This window comes from Tachypleus tridentatus, chromosome 13 (assembly GCF_004210375.1).
Source record: "Tachypleus tridentatus isolate NWPU-2018 chromosome 13, ASM421037v1, whole genome shotgun sequence".
Classification (NCBI taxonomy): Eukaryota; Metazoa; Arthropoda; class Merostomata; order Xiphosura; family Limulidae; genus Tachypleus; species Tachypleus tridentatus.
The window spans coordinates 227,576,916-227,594,288 of record NC_134837.1 but is presented as its reverse complement, the minus strand read 5'-3'; the positions used below and the strand labels follow the sequence as shown (position 1 = coordinate 227,594,288).

The window sequence follows — 17,373 nt, the reverse complement described above, 5'->3', positions numbered from 1 at the left end:
TTTGAAGTACAGTTTTATAAGTGTTGGTAGCAATAATGACTTACCAGTATATGTTCTTTGTTGTTCAACATTATCAAATAAGAGCATGAAAACATTTGAACTGAAACACCACTTTGATACCATACATCCAGAATACTTGAGTAAACCAACAGATTTTTTCAGAAATATAAAAAATGAAAGTTTTTTCCAAACAAATAATTTCACATACTTTTTCCACAAGATCTTCCAATTAAGACTTGGTCATGGCCCCATGTGAAATTGCAAAAATAATAGCTGAGACAGGTTATTCACATACTATTGGTGAAATGTTAATATTTCCTGCAGTAAAAATAATTACAAATCATATTAATAAAAAAACACGAAAAGCAGTTCAATATACCGTCCATATCTAATAATACAGAAGACAGAATTGTGGATATGGTGAAAAATATTGAAGAAATTCTTATACATCCAGTTCATTGTAGTCAGTTTTTCATTACAAGTTGGTAAATGTTCAAACATAGCACATAATGCCAGTTTAATGTGCTTTGTAAGATATGATTATGAGGACACAATTCATGAAAATTTGTTTTGTAAACCACTTCCAATAAGAACAACAGCTGATGAAATTTTTAAATTAATTAATTCAGAGTGGTATTCAATGAAAAAATGTGTTTGATTGTGTACCAATGGTGTTCATTGAATAGGAGAATCCTGTACGGGAGTTTCTAGATTCTAGAGAATCCAAGCAGTGGCACTTGTCTGTGAATGGGTGCAGAAGAAAATGTACTTACTTTTGAATTTGACTATGCAGGAATGTGTTTACTTCATAAACTATGTAAAATCTAGTTGTTGAATTCCAGAATCTCTACGGGTTTGTGCAAAGGAATTAGGAATTGAACATGAGCATTTCCTATTACACTGTAAAGTTCAGTGGTTCAGTTAAAAAAAAAAAAAAAAAAAAAGACAGAAGCAGCTATAAAAAACTTAACTTGTGGGTATCGAGTTGATAAGAGAAATAAGTCTTTCTCTACTTTAACAGTTACATAACCAAGATGAAGGTAATATTCCAGATCAGGTTTCTTCAACAATCAAAGATCATCTTTTGTGGTTAAATTTATGTTCAAAGGAATATTTTTCTCCATTTCACAGCAGCAAAATGTGGAACCTTTTACTGTTGGCACAGAAAATGAAGGATTACAACTCTGTGAATCAGAAATTGATTCTTTTATTAAACTGTCCTGTGACACTACACTAAAGGACTGTTTCAGTGAAGTCTCATAAATTAATTTTTTACCGAGCTGTTACGCTGAGTATCCAAATGTATCAGAAAAAGCAGTGAGATTTCTTACACCCTTTGTTACAACTTATAGATGCAAATCAGGCTTCTAAACATTGATTTTCTTAAAAAACAAGTTCAGAGACAGATTAGAGGATCAAACTGACTTCTTTTCCTCCTGATATGAAGTTGCTGTGTGATGAACAACAGCATCATCCTTATTAGGTTATTATTTAGTTAAAAGAGCATTAATAGAGTTAATGTGAAGATTAAATAATAATGAAGTATAATTAACTTTAGTTCTTTTTACACAGTAGTACTATAAAACACCTGTATATATTACAAGTGATGATGTATTAATTGAACTATTGTTCAGCTTGACATCAAGACTTAGTCATGTCTTAGAAGGTTATCTAATTAGGTATTTGAGAAGGTTGAGCCTCATGAAAAAATTACAAAAATAAACTGGTCCCTAGTTTAAAAAGTTTGGAAAATGCTGGTCTTGAACATCTAAGTCTGTTGAAACTGCACACTTCTTAATGGCTCACTTTTTACAGTTATAAGAAATAATACATTAGTATAATTTGTTACTTTATAGCTACTACAGACTCTGATCACAATTTGTATGTAAAATAATTGAAATGAACTCACCATCAGTTACTTGAAACACATGTATAAAAGTTACATTATTTATAAGTTTGTATAGTATAATTTATTTTACAGAAATAAATAAAACATTATTCTCACTAGGTACATTATTAATAACAAAACATATCTATAACATTTGGATACATAAATGGTAAATATTTAACACCTGGAAAATCTAACATAGTTAACAAATCTTACAAGTTTATAAAAAAAGCATGAAAAGTTATCTAAATAATTAAATATTTGGATAATATAGCTTTTGTCCTAGTTTGTCAAAGATGACTGTTAATTTCTACAATTGTATGCTGCAGCAAACTTTAACAAATAAACATACTTGTATGTAAAACCAGGGTGATTAAATATATATATAAAAAAAATGAACATTGGAAAATTAAAGTTCAATAATGAACACAAGAATAATGTCAGTAGTAGAAACAAACTTATTCAAACAAAATAACTGCTCTATCTGGATAACAAAACATTTATATTTAAATACAAAATAATCTCCTATATGCAATAAAAATCCATAATCTAAAAAAAAAAAAAAAAAAGGCTTACTTTACACACGATACAACATGAAGCATAATATAGAAAAAATGTTCACCTGTGACCTAAACAACTGAAATACTTTTCTACAAATTAGAGTTAACTGAAAAAAAGTGTTTAAGAAAACTGACATGTATAAAAACATGCAGATATTACACAATTGCTTATAAGTACATATATTAAAGCACTGTATGCACAATGCCACAAAAGCATTTTTCTTACATAAATAAAATTTTGACAGCTATATTAATATACGATTTCTTTCTTTCTACAAAAGATAAATCTTATGATTTTGTCAAAGACCAAAGAACTTTACAAAGTGTGGTAATTCCTCTCGGTGTGGGCCTTGTAGAATTTAAACCCAACATACAAAATGGCTAGAAATCCAAGAGACAAAACAATTCCTCCAATAAAACTTGGAGCATCAAACCTACGAGTAGATAATGGAGTTGTAGATGGAGTTAAGACAGAAACAACTGAAGAGGTTTTGTTTTTGGTTGAGATACTGGGAGAAAATGTAGTGACCTTCTCTGTAAAAACTGTAGATTGAGCAATTATAGTTGATAAAACATTAGATGCTGTTGTAGGCAATTCTGTATCATTAACATTAGTAGTTGGAATCTCAGAAGATGAGGTTTGGTCCACAAATGATTTCACATCTAAATATGAGAAAAATTAAATATTATTATTGTCTAACTAAATCAGCTCAAAAGTGTAGTTGCATCATCATGAAACATTATAGAAAGAATAATGAAATAAAAAAATGTTTGTCTCTTTTGCTTACAGAAGTGATTTTATATTTCCCATGAGGTTCATTTGGCATGTTCCTTTTTTATTTCTTTCACACAGTTTCCTGTTGTATTAGAAATATGTTTTTGATAAATCTATGTATTTCAAACTGCACACACAATTAGAACAAGTTTAAACACTCATCTTTGAATTACATTAGTTGCCTCTAATAGAAATTTGTAAAACTAGATTCATAAATAGTAAAATTTAAATAACCCTTACAATTTAATTTCTTTCAGTTCAACTAAACCACAAACAACTTTTTGTTTAGTCTGATTCTATGTAGTTTTGGCATACACATTACCCAGAAAACTGTTATTTCTTTATTGTTTACTATTAAGTATCAAGCAATCATTTAAATCAATATACATCTACACACAGTTTTACTTGGTTACTAACATAGCAATTCAGTGGATGTACAAATCTCGAGGTTATAACTGTTGACTAACTCACAGATCGAATAGCAAGGAGATAGTGTTTTATGCAAGTATGTACATTTTTTTGTCTTGCAATAAAGACTGTTGTTTGCTTCACATTACATGAAGTGTCTGTTTTCGACGTATGTCACTACTAAATGAACATTCTTCTAAATTACCTGATCGATGTCTGTCACTACTAAACAACCATTCCTCTAAGTTACCTGATCGATGTCTGTCACTACTACACAAACAATCCTCTGTAAGTTACCTGATCGATGTCTGTCACTACTATACAAAGATTCCTCTAAATTACTTGATAGATGTCTGTCACTACTAAACAAACATTCCTCTGTAAATTACCTGATCGATGTCTGTCACTACTATACAGAGACTCTAAATTACTTGATAGATGTCTGTCACTACTAAACAAACATTCCTCTGTAAGTTACCTGATCGATGTCTGTCACTACTAAACAGAGATTCCTCTGTAAATTACCTGATCAATGTCTGCCACTACTAAACAGAGACTCCTCTGTAAATTACTTGATAGATGTCTGCCACTACTAAACAGACTGAAAAAAATAGTGTGATTATCTGAATATCCATTATAAAGTGGACCTATCCAATACTTTTGTGGAATTCAGTTAACATAGCAGTTGACCTCTCAAGTATGAGAGTTTAAAGGAATTCTTTTACTTCAAGAAGGGCTTAATTTCCTGAGTAACATATATAACCAAGAAAGTTTGCTGCCATAGAGATAAGGTTGTATGAAAGGTGTTGAGTCCATGAGATACCCTGTAATGGAAATAGGACTTCTAGTGATATTGTGAAGGATTTCTAGCACTGATCACCTTATAGCTGCAGACTGAAGATTATCATATAATATTTAGTGCACCCAGACAAGTAGTTCAAACCATATCCACAAGGATAAATTCTGGCCCAAGGAAAGCAAATATGACTGATAATTGTCAAAGTGAACTGTCATTTGGGGAAATCTCTAGAATTCCAAGCTTTTGTTATTCAGAACACCATAACTCTAGTTCTGGTCAAGACTATGCATGACCAACCTAGAAAGATTAGAAGTGCCACAGGTGAATGACCTCTTTCAGTCACAGTGAGACAATGAGTACCCATGGTAACAGCTGTGAACATCTACAAACTGGAAAGGGATCCTGCAAAAATGACCATGGCTGATGATGAAATCTATGGTCCTGCATGGCAATAATGATGAGTTGTCACAAGCAATCCATCACTCTGTCACCTTGGGCCATGGAACTATTACATTTCTAAGTGTTGGAATTCCTGACTACAGAGCTTGAAAAATCTGGCACTACATGCTTCTTCTCTAGGTGTTCAGTGGCAACAGGAAGACTGGAACTGAGAGTAAACCAGCTCACCTATTTTATCTTTGCAGATTGCATATGCTAGTGGACAATTTCACCAAAGCACTTCCTGAGAAAACAACAAAGCACTATTACATTTCTAAGTGTTAGAATTCCTGACTACAGAGCTTGAAAAATCTAGCACTACATAATTCTTCTCTAGGTGTTCAGTGGCAACTGGAACTGAGAGTAAACCAGCTCACCTATTTTACCTTCACAGATTGCATATACTAGTGGACAATTTCATCAAATCACTTCCTAAGAAAAAAACAAAGCACCACCATAGTGTGAGGAATATCCTCACCTTAAAAAAAGCAGTTTCAGCCACAATCAGACATGAAATACCAGCTTTCAGCCAATCATAAATGAGGAAGAAACCATAGTGGCAGCTACAGTAGCTACACTTCAAATTAACTGACATACTCAGTTACTCCATTATGTCAAGCTAATCAAATTGAGGATTAACCAGCTGTTCACACAACCAGGAAAAGCAATGTATTACAATGGCTTCAAGTGAATGGTTAAAGCTACCCAATTTTTAGCATTGGCTATAGTTGTATCTCATAAAGACTTGGTTGCAGTACCAGGAGTCAAACCTGACACTGGTGAAACTCTTATTTCAGTTGTGGAACATATGCACTGATATTTCACCATATGGACTGGTATGACCAAAGGTGAAAAAAGTTTGGAAGGATTGGCAGACCTATTATTGCAATAACAGTTCATTATCATGTGTTAAACCAACATGTCATTGTTCTTAAAAGAGAGATCATCAAGAGAAGTAGAAGAGATGATCAGGTTGACAGAACTGTATATGGAAACCATTGGATGAAGTATAACTAGCAAGTCCAAGAACATCCAATTAAATTCAAAACCAGTGATGGTTGTCAGAAGCAGACGTTTGCCAAAGGTAGAAGGTTAAGAGATAGAAGGTAGGAGAGATGCTATATTTGCTATAAAATTGGACCTATTTGTATTTGTTAGGAGTGCAAGTCTATCACCACCAAAAAACAACAACAGAAAGCTCAGTATAAAAGCAGCTAAAGCTATTTACAAAGAGAGTAATGGTAAAAAACAAGGAAAGAGTGACTGTCACTATAGATGCTTCTGCCAGAAGAAAGAGAATCAAGATAGCTTATCAGATTTATATATATATATATATATATATATATATATATATGAATAAAGCAAGGTTGATCAGTGCATGACTAATGGTTGGCTTAAGTTAGCAAATGGATCAAAAGTACCAATAATGATGGAAGGATGTGACAAATATCAAGAGATGTCCACATATTATACAATTCCAATATGTGAAGGTTATGTTGGAAATAAAAACAAAGGTTCTGTGAGACAATGGATGTGGTGGTGCAGCAGTGAAAACAATTCTCACAGTAATAACAAATGCCGATGGATACTCAATATCATGTAGGAGCCTTGAGACCATGTGTATCAAGGAACCACTATACAATTTGGTGATAAGAATCTTATTAGGTAGTAAGAATTTAGAGGAACTAGACAAAAAGAAGATTGATGAAGCAACTGCAATCATCAGAAGATTTCAAAGGAAAAGGAGAAAGCAGGATATCAAATCTTAAGTCTCAAACAATGAAAACCCAAATATAGTTTCACAGAAACTGAACAAAGTGCAGAAGAAAGACACTTCAGTGCAGAAACTTTGGAACAGTGCCCAAGAGAAAGTTAAGCATAAGACAGAGAGAAAGGAGATTTATAGAACTGAGGACTGGAAAGTAGTACTAAGCTGGACCTATTAAAACAGTATTCCTGGAAAAGCCAAACCTAAAGAAATTTAGAAACACTTCTATAATAAAAAGGCCAAGGGATGACACTTCAAGATTAGACAGAAGGTTTTAATTCTGCTACTTACAGAAATAACAAACTTATCCAGTATTGTAAAGGATCTTTCACAGTACAGGAAGTGGTAAACAGAATGTACTATAAAATGAATGTGAAGACCAAGATCTACATTGCCAATCTGTTGGAAGTAATTTGGGAGAGAAGAAGACCTTACAGGTACATTTACATATGCAGAACCAGAAGACAGTGACTATGTCTTCGAGGATGAGAACCTACTAAATCTGAGCACAATGAGTGGAAATAAGATATACAAAAATGTCAACATAAGTGTCCAGCTGACTGATAAGAAGGAAGAGGAACATAATGTATTGTATCAGTATTCACTATGCAGACAGATTGGGAAATATGACCTCAGGCATCACAAGGTCAAGATGAACACAAAAGATCTCAACAAGGAGGAGCCCTACTGGACACCCTACCCTAGGAGAGACAGACAAAACTATAAATGTTGGTGTAGATCATATAAGATGACTTTGTGTATGAGGTAAGAGCAGTCCTTATATATAATTTTAAAAAATATTGTAAATATTTTTCTTAAAGAGGGGTTCATGTCCTGATATAAAAGAGTGTTTGGTGTAGATATTATTTAGTTTATTTTGTGAATTAATATTTTATGATTGTTCAGTTGTTGTTGTTTTTTTTTAGTATGAGAAAGTTAAAAGTAATGATTATTGGAATTTGTGTTTATAACTCATTGATGTTGAGAATACAGCAAGCAGACAATTTAGTAACAAACAAATAAATAGTACAATAAGAGGGGGAAACAGCAAACAGACAAAATCAATAGCTGAAGAAAATAATGTCACTGCCAAGGAAAAGTTCAGTGTGAAGTTAACCACGGTGGATGTGATAGGCCTGACAATTAACTCTGACAAAAGAAATGGAGAATATTTTGAAGAAAGAAGACCAAATGGTTACTGGGAAAACAGTATATGACTGTGGAAACTCATGCCAAAATTGTTAGTAAACTATATAGGAAAAGAAATAGGTAGATCAACTTTCTAACTAATATCCTAAAGTAACTGAACAGGCCTAAGTGAATTTTTAACAAGAGAACTATATAATGTTTATGATATTCCTGCAATCTCTAATGCAAAGAATTTGTTGTCCGTATATTTAACGTGTTTCAAACACAAACACACACACACACACGTTATTTTATAAACACATGGAGTGTGTGCTGTTCATTTATCATTGCATGTATTGCCAACAAGTCAGACATCTACTGTAGAAATTTCTAAGCACAACAACACAACCTAGACAGTATATATATTTATACTATTAAGAAGTAAAAAAAAACAACAACAAAACCTTTAACTAAATATTAGCAAACACAAACTTAACTTCTGATACACTGAAAGAGTGTTGCAGCCCTGCTTTCTGAGCTCCCAGGTATAGCTTAAAAACTATGAATGCAATACACCATATGGTTACTACTTGGTCAGCAAAAGCACCAAGTAATTTACTGTGGACATTAAGTTTTTAACTTGGCTTTTTTGAAGAGGTTTCCCTTTGGATCAGGAGGAGAAATAAATATTTTGAAAGAATCATTTCTATGATCAGGATAAGTGGTATAAATTATTATATGGTGCATGCTGTCCTGTTTTTGCCAGATTTTTACCTGTGTATTTTGCAAGTATACAAGTTCAACAAACAGCAAGGGGTTTGTGCTTCCTCAGAATATATACTGAGATACAACACTATAAGCACAAATATTAATCTTGTTTAATCAGACTTTTAAAGTTTAAATTTGACTAAATTTTAAGATGGCTAAATAAAAAATGAGTTTGATGGCTCCTTGACAAGAGATAACTTCAGAAAGTAACCGGAGAAGGTTACCAAAGTAATTTATGCAGGAGCTGAAGGTAATATCATGAACTACTAAGGTATTTCACAATGTGCAATAAAAATAATATATATATGTATATATACCAACTAAGGTTTATATATAAAATGTACATTCCTGAGGAATTTCATGTTTTTAGTTGGCTTTCCTGATTGGGAATACATGGTCCATTCATATTCCTTTAGTTATAACTAATGAAAGTAAACATATTGCAGGGATTAAAAAATAAAACAATCAATGAGGAAATGAACCTTTACATAAGGGAATGTAATCTTCCTGACAGCCTTCCCTTAACTGGATGTAATTTTATTTCATTACTTCTATACTTGGTGTGATAATACACAACTATAAGAACATTATTTGATATCATAAGTGTTACATTACACAAAGAACAGAACAGTAACTAGCCTCAACATTAAACATCAAGTATGAGATTAAATGTGGCAAGTGATCTGGAAGGTACTTTTGTAAAATACACTTCACCTGTTATTAATACTTGAAAGAGTGTTTGAATTTTGACATTAAATATTCAGCATATAGTGAATAGTCTCACATAAGAGAAAAAAGTAAAGGAACTTGCACTAAAACTGACTGAAGTTTTACCTGGTGTTTCTTATAAATTGTAGTGCAAAACATATCTACTAGATCAAATCATAAGTTGATAAAATTATAAGAAATAATTATAAATGCAGAGACAGCAAGTTAAATAAACATGTAACTTTTACTTAGCTATAATTTTATTTGATTAAATATAATATTTACAGTCATGCAAATTGAAATGTTGTTAATAAACAAAGCTTTATTAAATATTTTCTTAACCTTAATTCATTACAAAGAACAAACTGCTTTCAGGGCAACATCCATTCTGTCTTGCCCCAAGGACAAAACTACACTAGTGAATTGAAAAAAATTAAAGAAATTATTTGAACTTTGTCAGATTTTACTTTATCTAATACTATAATATTAAATTGTTTCTACTACATTTATTCATTTAATGGAGTTTAAAGAAATATTTAACAAAAAATCTAAAATATGTTTTAGACTGTTAAAAAAGCACCCTCTCTAAAGTGAAACATTTTCTTTCAATATTTTTTTTCTTAAATATTTCTTTACACTTTAGAGCTTGTTCTGCCATAGAACTTGTACATATTCTTCTGTCTTCATAAACCAGCATCTTAACGTGATCAACCTATTTTAAAAATTTTAACCAATAAGAGCCATATCAATTTTGGTTTCACATTTGGCAACTCACAGGATGATAATCAAAGCATGTAACAAAATGTGATGTGTTATACTTTAAAACAGGAAAGTGGATGGTGGTTATTATAAAAATTGACATTAGTTTGAATCTACAGTTACCATAGGGTATTTGATATTTTGTTGCATACCATGAAAATCTTGCTTTTGAAAAGTGCCACATGGCAGGTACATTACTTAAATATTTTTTACATTATCTAAAGACACACACCATTTAAATGTTTATTTCAATCATTATATTGCAATTCGAGCTCAAAATAAATGTTTTCAGGAAAAAAAGTTTAATCTTGAGTATTCAAGTTAAGATTGGCTAAATTACTAGAGTGCAAATGCAATGTTGTTACAAGCGAATTAGGCTTAGTGCTTTAAATTGAAAGAGGCTGTGACTTTTAATATTATTTTGTATTTAAATTATATCTAAATAAAGTAATTTAGCTATTTTTGATATTAGTGTATAACAAAAATTTACTATTCAGAAGAATGAGCTTGTGCCAATTGCACATACTACTCATATGCAACTGAAATGAAAATATGTCTTGAGTGCTGTTCAAACATTTGATATAAGGTTTTATTTGTACAGCATACAAAGTTATGGGGAAAATCAAACAATCTTGAAATAAAGTTAATGAAAGAAATTTAAAACTGCATACCTTATTTGTTCTGAAACTAAATGCCTTTATAATAGTTCCTGTTGTGTTTTAAACAGTTTCTTCTACTAGTTTTATTTTTGAAACAAACTTTTATGGAGTATTAAAGCATGAAAACTCTGGATGTAAGTTAGCCAGGGGAACCAGAAAGTAGCACACACATGGCAAAAACTTTGGAACTTGTGCTAAAAACTAGTACAATTCTTACAAATGAAAGGAACTCTAATAAAATCAGTGAAGTCAAAGTTGGTCTCACCTGACCACAGCTAACTTGAGGTGTACAGAAACCTGTTCTAGTCTTGACACCCACTCCTCCCTATTGGAACCAAGGCACTGTCTACGTGACAACCAAACAAAAGGAAGAATGAGGCCAAGTCTAAGAGCACATGATGGTTTCCATTTTATCTAGCAGAAACAACAGATTATACACAGCTTGAAGAAGTTAAGCAATGCTTCTATTATTGGACCAAACAAGTTCTCTTAAAGGGCTGAGCAGCAACAAAAAACAAGTCCAGACATTGGAAGATAACATAACAGCAACAACTACATCAATGACATAAGAGCCCAGCCTGCAGATGGTCCACTGCCAAAACAGTATCCTGTAGAAGACAAGAAAAAATGGAGTTTACCAGCTAGATGTCCTATTAGATGGTACACCACCACTGTTCAGCAACAGTTCAAGATATATTTCCACTTCTTGTGGTAATACTAAATTTTGAAGCCAAGAAAACCTTTCAGGAACTTGGATCCTTTCCAGGGTCAAGTCTGTTTTGGGAAGGCAAAGGTGGGATAATTATCCATGTGATGGTGATTACAAGTGGGGCACCTAATGCTAAAATCTCTTCTAGTTAGCTCAACCATGGTGGCAAGTCAGCAAGTTTACATGTTTTTGCACCAGTACTGCCACCTAACCAGGAGTTTTAGCAGGACTGAGTTAAGGTGGGGATTGGGGGAACTACAACTCCAGGCCCACCTCAGTTAAGAGCAATAAAAGAAAGAGGACACATATTAGAAAACATATGCATTTGCACATCAATAATGGGTTCAGCATTTAAAGAAAAAAAATCTGACTACACATGCAACCCTAGTCATTTCTGTTACATCTAGAGTTATTCCAGAATAAACATTAGTGAGACACATATACAACTTAAGATGATCCCTTAAATAGAATATTATTGAGCAACTAGAACTGCACAACACAAAAATAATTAAATCTGTCTTGCACGCAAGAGGTACAAAACATCTTTGAACATGTGTTTGTCAGTAGGAGATAATGGGGTTCACACCCTGCCTTTTTTGATGCAATGTAACCTCAGTATTTATATTTTTCATCACTTCTGGATTCTCCAAAACTTGAGAAAAAGTGAAAAACAACTCAAACTTTATTACATTATTATCCTTTGGTGAGAAAATTTAACACCTAAAGTCAAATGGACTCTATAGAGGTACATGCGAGCTACAATCTCAATTTCCCAAAGGTGTCAGGAAACTCGCTTGCATTAATCATACACTGATATAACCAAATTTTTAAACTTGTAGAAAACATGAAACTTACAATGTTGAATTCACTAGTGAATGGGCTTTGGGTCAACTGTTCATGATATTTTTTGTTCATCCATTAACTCTCTCAATAAGAGCTCAATCTCAATAGGTGACAATGTGGCCATTTTTACATGTATATAGTTTTAATACTACAACTTAATACTTTAAGAGTATCTTCACAAACTTTGGCAGACGTTTAGTAAGCATTACAAATTAATTGTACACAAAAATCAGTTTCTTACTGAAGTATTTTTACTTAAGATTTGTTTATGAATATATAGTCTTTATTTTAATCAGTTCAAGTGCAAAGTGATTTCATGTTCATGTTAAAAAAAAGTTTTTCACCTCAGAAATCTTGTATTAATTTGGATAATCTTTAAAACTTCCTAAATACATTGCAAACATTTTATTTTTGGTAAAACTTTGTATTTGATCTTATTTTCTCTAATCTAATTCTATATAAGGTTAGTCAATTTGATTGACTTCACAATCACAAAAAAAATCGAAATAAATCCAAATTATTTTTTTTTTTTAGATTGACTTAAATTTTAGCATAAATCTACATTTGTTTATCTGAAGTAGCTTTAATCTAAAATTTGTACATCCTGAAAGTGCTTGTCTATGAAAAATTTTTGTATTTCCATTAACTCAATGTTTCTTTTCACTCTGACTGTTGTGAAGTTCACAATATTGCTTGAATTCTTTAATGGTATTTAGATTTAATTCTTACACAAATGGGAGACAGTTGGGTAATTTTATTACCTCTTCTTTCATCTTTTACATTTGTTGATACTTTAGTACAGGAAAATGCTTTATGTTGATCATTTCATGAGGGTCATGACTTGTATGCTGAAAATAAGTACATCTCAACCTCTCAAGGGCCAAATTTATGTAGGTAATGCATTAATGTACTAAATTTCACTGTTTAAAATGATAAGTTTACTTGCTAGCAGTAAATGACTTGTTCTTATACTTATAATGTTAATCCTTTCACTACAAAAGTCCCCTGGTGTGATATTGTTAAACCTTCAGACTTACAATGCTAAAAACAGGGGTTTGATTCTCCTCAGTGGACATAGCAGACAGCCCAATGTGGCTTTGCTATAAGAAACACACAGAAACTACAAACAGGTTAAAGTGTGCATGTCACAACCCTTTACAGTTACATTCAAAAATTACTTAAACCAATTTATTATCAATGTATTTCAGTAAAGTTAGCATTAAACATAATTTATAGGTCAAAATTTAATAACATGAAAGTTTCAATTCTTATTTTTAAAAGTATATATAAATGCTACTAAGCTCCACTTTCTATACATCATATGGAACTTTTCCAGTCCAAACCATTTATTTCAATATTTTCTGCACTCATTGAGACATTGTAACCTTCCATGGAATTTTGCACTTGCATTATATACATCCTCAATCTGAACTATCAATTTCTAGTGAGAATTTGCCAATGATAAAGCTTTTTCTTTATGGAAGTATCAGCAATAAAGTATAATGTCTTCCACTGAGCATCCTACTTTTAAATCATGTAATAAATTCTTTCCAACATTTGCTATTGTATCATTTGTAACCAATGAAAGGTGAATATTTCACTGAACTGATAGTTCAATATGGGTTATTTGTTAGATCAGAACTCAGTTCAGAAAAGTTATCTACTGTGAAACTACTTCAAGCTCTAAAACCACAAACAAAGTATTCAAGATGTTGCTCCTATCACAACCTAAAATGGGCAAAGGGGAACAGCAGTCTCAGATCATCCTCCATTGTCTCCCGAGGAATATTTCAGAACACTTCAATCAAAATTCTTCACACTATATAAATAGATAGAAATTACAGCTATGGGGTTTAAAGGTCTGGAACAGTGTAATAATAAATTTGGACAGTTGAGCATTGTTTTCCTGAAATATCACTGTTGTGGCTCTATTTGTCCAGAATTGGGAATCATTTTAAGCTCTTCATGATGATGAGAAACCCACCTGAAGTAAAAATGTACCTCAGAACAGCTGGTATGGGTATTAACACTTTTACTAATAAAGCAGAAAACAACATTTTGACCTTCTTCGGTCATCATCAAGTTCAGAAAGAAAGAGGTAACTGACCAATAGCTGACCACATGTTTGAAAGCAGTTGTGTAACTGAATGTAGAAATGTAAAGGGTGCACTTAGATGTTTGATTATATTTATATTTATTAATATAGGTATAAAGGTGTTCCTTCGTATTGGTTTACTTTGGGCTTGAGTTGTTGTATAAGTGAGGCTTCTTTAATTTTGCATTTGCTTATGTTTGTTTCTTTATTTAGTATTTGGGTGTTTTCTATGGTTATGTTGTGTTTATTTGATTTGCAGTGTTTGAAAATGTGCAAAAGTGACTTTTTGTGTTCTTTGAATCTGGTTTCCATTTTTCTACTTGTTTCTCCAATATAGAAGTAATGGCAGTTATCACATTGTATTTTATAAATAATGTTGGTGTTATGTTTTTACATTTGTACCTGTTTTTTGAATGAATTTAGTATTTACTGGAATGTTATGTTTTTTGTAAGTTTTGTTTTTCCAAATGTTGGTTATTTTATTGCTAATCAGGAATACTTGGTATGTAAGGTTTTGCAGTTAGTTGTTTCATTTTGTGACAAGCTTTTAGTCAATTGTAAAAATCTACTGTACACAAAAAACGAAGTGTGTTAAAAACATATTTGTACTCAAGATATGCTAATGAAATATGTTAGAAACATTTATACTCAAGATATGCTTATGAAATGCTCACATCAGACTAATTCAGACTTGCATGTTGAAGTGTAAGGTGATGTTCACGTGAAGAATAAAAGTACTTTGATCCATCATACAGTTTGCATATTATACTTGCATAACCTCTTAAATATGTCTGTAGGTTTGCAGTAGTTGTCTACTGTATCTAGCATTTACTCTCTTCTACTACAAGTTGTCAATATATCAGCAATGTAAGATACAATTAATACCTGACAACTCCAAGTATATAAAATCATGCCATGATAATGATGTAAAAAGTCATGGCATGCTCATTTTGTTACAAACCTGCACACACAGTATTAACTTGTATATTTTATATATCTTTGTATTACTCTTTTGGTACTGATTTATGAATGTTCGGTTTTTTGCAAATATGAATACGTGTAGAATTCAATGTTTGTTTTTTTTTTTATAAGAGCTATTACTTCCATTATGTTAATTTTAAGTGATCAATTGTTTTTATTTATTTTTTATAAATGCAAAATTTTTGATTTTTTTATCTTAGCATTACACAGGAGTTTGTTTTAATAATGTATTTAATCATTCATTAAAGTGTTTTAACAGAATTATTCAGAAACTTTGGTATATTTTAAATAGTATGGATTCTTATGTCTTTGGCTTTGTATTATTTGAATTGTATATGTGCCTATTGTGCAGTAACTGTAAAGAGTTTTATTATAAAACATACAGTATAAGAATCCTCCTTTCCAGGTAAGACAGACTACAAATGTTATTTTAAAAATAACTTTTGTCATTTGATTTTGTATAGTGTATTAGACTATATACTTCTAAAGTATAGGTAATCTTTGTTAGTTCTTTTATACCTCATTTAGTGTTTGTTCAAAGCTAGTTTTGACTGTGTGTATCTGATTGTGTAATTTTCTATGTATTTCAGTGTTAACCCTTTCATAACAACAGCTCTTAAATGCTTTTATGTACAAGTCAGTATTACATTAAAACTTTAAACACTTTTAATATTAACATATGTGAATGAATTTAATATTATAATGTGTGATATGATTCATTTTAAGGGGTTCATTTTGAAACATTCCTTTAAAAATTACTTAAAACTTCAGATGTTTTTTCATATGACCAATGAGTCATGAAAATTCTCTACTTTGATGTCTTGTATCTTCAATAATATAACAGCAGTACACTAAAGGTACATCTAGACCGCAAGATGCTAGTATACATTTTTTAACTCCTTATAGCTGTCATGCTCACCTTCAATAGATTTGAGCTTTATACCTTTCATGACGACATTACATACAAGTCTATAACCACAAAAAATAATAGTACTTTTACAGTGTAATCTAACAACAGTTATACTGAAGGTGGTGTCATGGAGTACATGACATTGACAAATATATTTTAGTTAATTATATATTAATTATGTTTTAAATGTATTATTAACAGGTTTAAACATTTTAAAAATATACATCACACTTGTCTGTTTCTCAAGACTTACGAATGAAAATTTATTTGAAGGTGTCTCCCAAAATAACTGTAATATCCCTCAAAGGGACTACTAGCTTGTGTTGAAATGAATAAATGGTGAAAGACAAGAACAGAATACAAAACATAAAAAATTAAAATATATATGAAAAGGCAAGTACCTGAAATTACAACTACAAGTAAAACAATACCTTTAAAGATATTCTACAAAAAAAATAAAAAGGTATATTTATTATTTCCTAATTTTAGTAATTGCATTGTACATTGATTATAACAGCCAGAGTAAGTGATATGGTAACAAAAGTCAAACAAACATTTACCCTCAGAAACTTTTGATATCCTTTTGAAAGGTTCTAGAGACTATTGAAATGAAGTAAGAGAACTATATAATGAAGAAAAGTAGTTTTACACTTAAAATGAAATCACCCTCCATTCAATTTGTTTATAAATTGAATGCAAGTAACTACAACATAAAAATAATTTATTTCTAGTAAAAACAATTATAAAACCATCATTAGTTGTGTACACAATACTTATGATCTTTAACAAAATCTTATCAGTTTTTGAGGGAATATGTTAAAAAATCTCAGAGTTACCACACATACTACTGTACAAGTAAAATTTCAGAGTCTATTTTCACAAATTTCATGAACCTATCATGAAAGAGTTAAGATTTTTATTTTAGAAATACATTCCTGCTTAAGAATATAATATTTTTGATTACATAATATTGAATTTTAAAATATTTTCTTGTTATTTATAGTTTTTCATGTGTTTGTTTTTATTTTAATATGAAGTTAGAAGTATTAAACAGCTGAAACTCTCGGTACTCATCGAAATGTAAATCATTACAAAACACTAACAATCAAGATTTTGTAAGCATACAATTCTAAACCTGTTCATACTCTCACACACAAACAAAGTTATGGGTCATATG

At 31.3% G+C, this 17,373-nt stretch overlaps 1 protein-coding gene across 2 annotated transcripts in view; it reads right to left on the bottom strand.

The window, feature by feature from the left end:
• Nucleotides 1–1,191: 1,191 nt before the first annotated feature.
• LOC143239931 (uncharacterized) overlaps nucleotides 1,192–17,373 on the bottom strand; it is a 34,068-nt gene continuing 17,886 nt past the window's right edge. The window contains exon 5 of one of the 2 annotated variants that reach the window (XM_076481598.1): nucleotides 1,192–3,111. In XM_076481598.1, the coding sequence (XP_076337713.1) occupies nucleotides 2,765–3,111 (347 nt within the window). In that variant the 3' untranslated portion in view covers nucleotides 1,192–2,764. Of the gene's footprint in view, nucleotides 3,112–9,498; nucleotides 9,953–17,373 lie in introns of those variants that run through there. The other variant, XM_076481599.1, reaches the window with a different exon arrangement.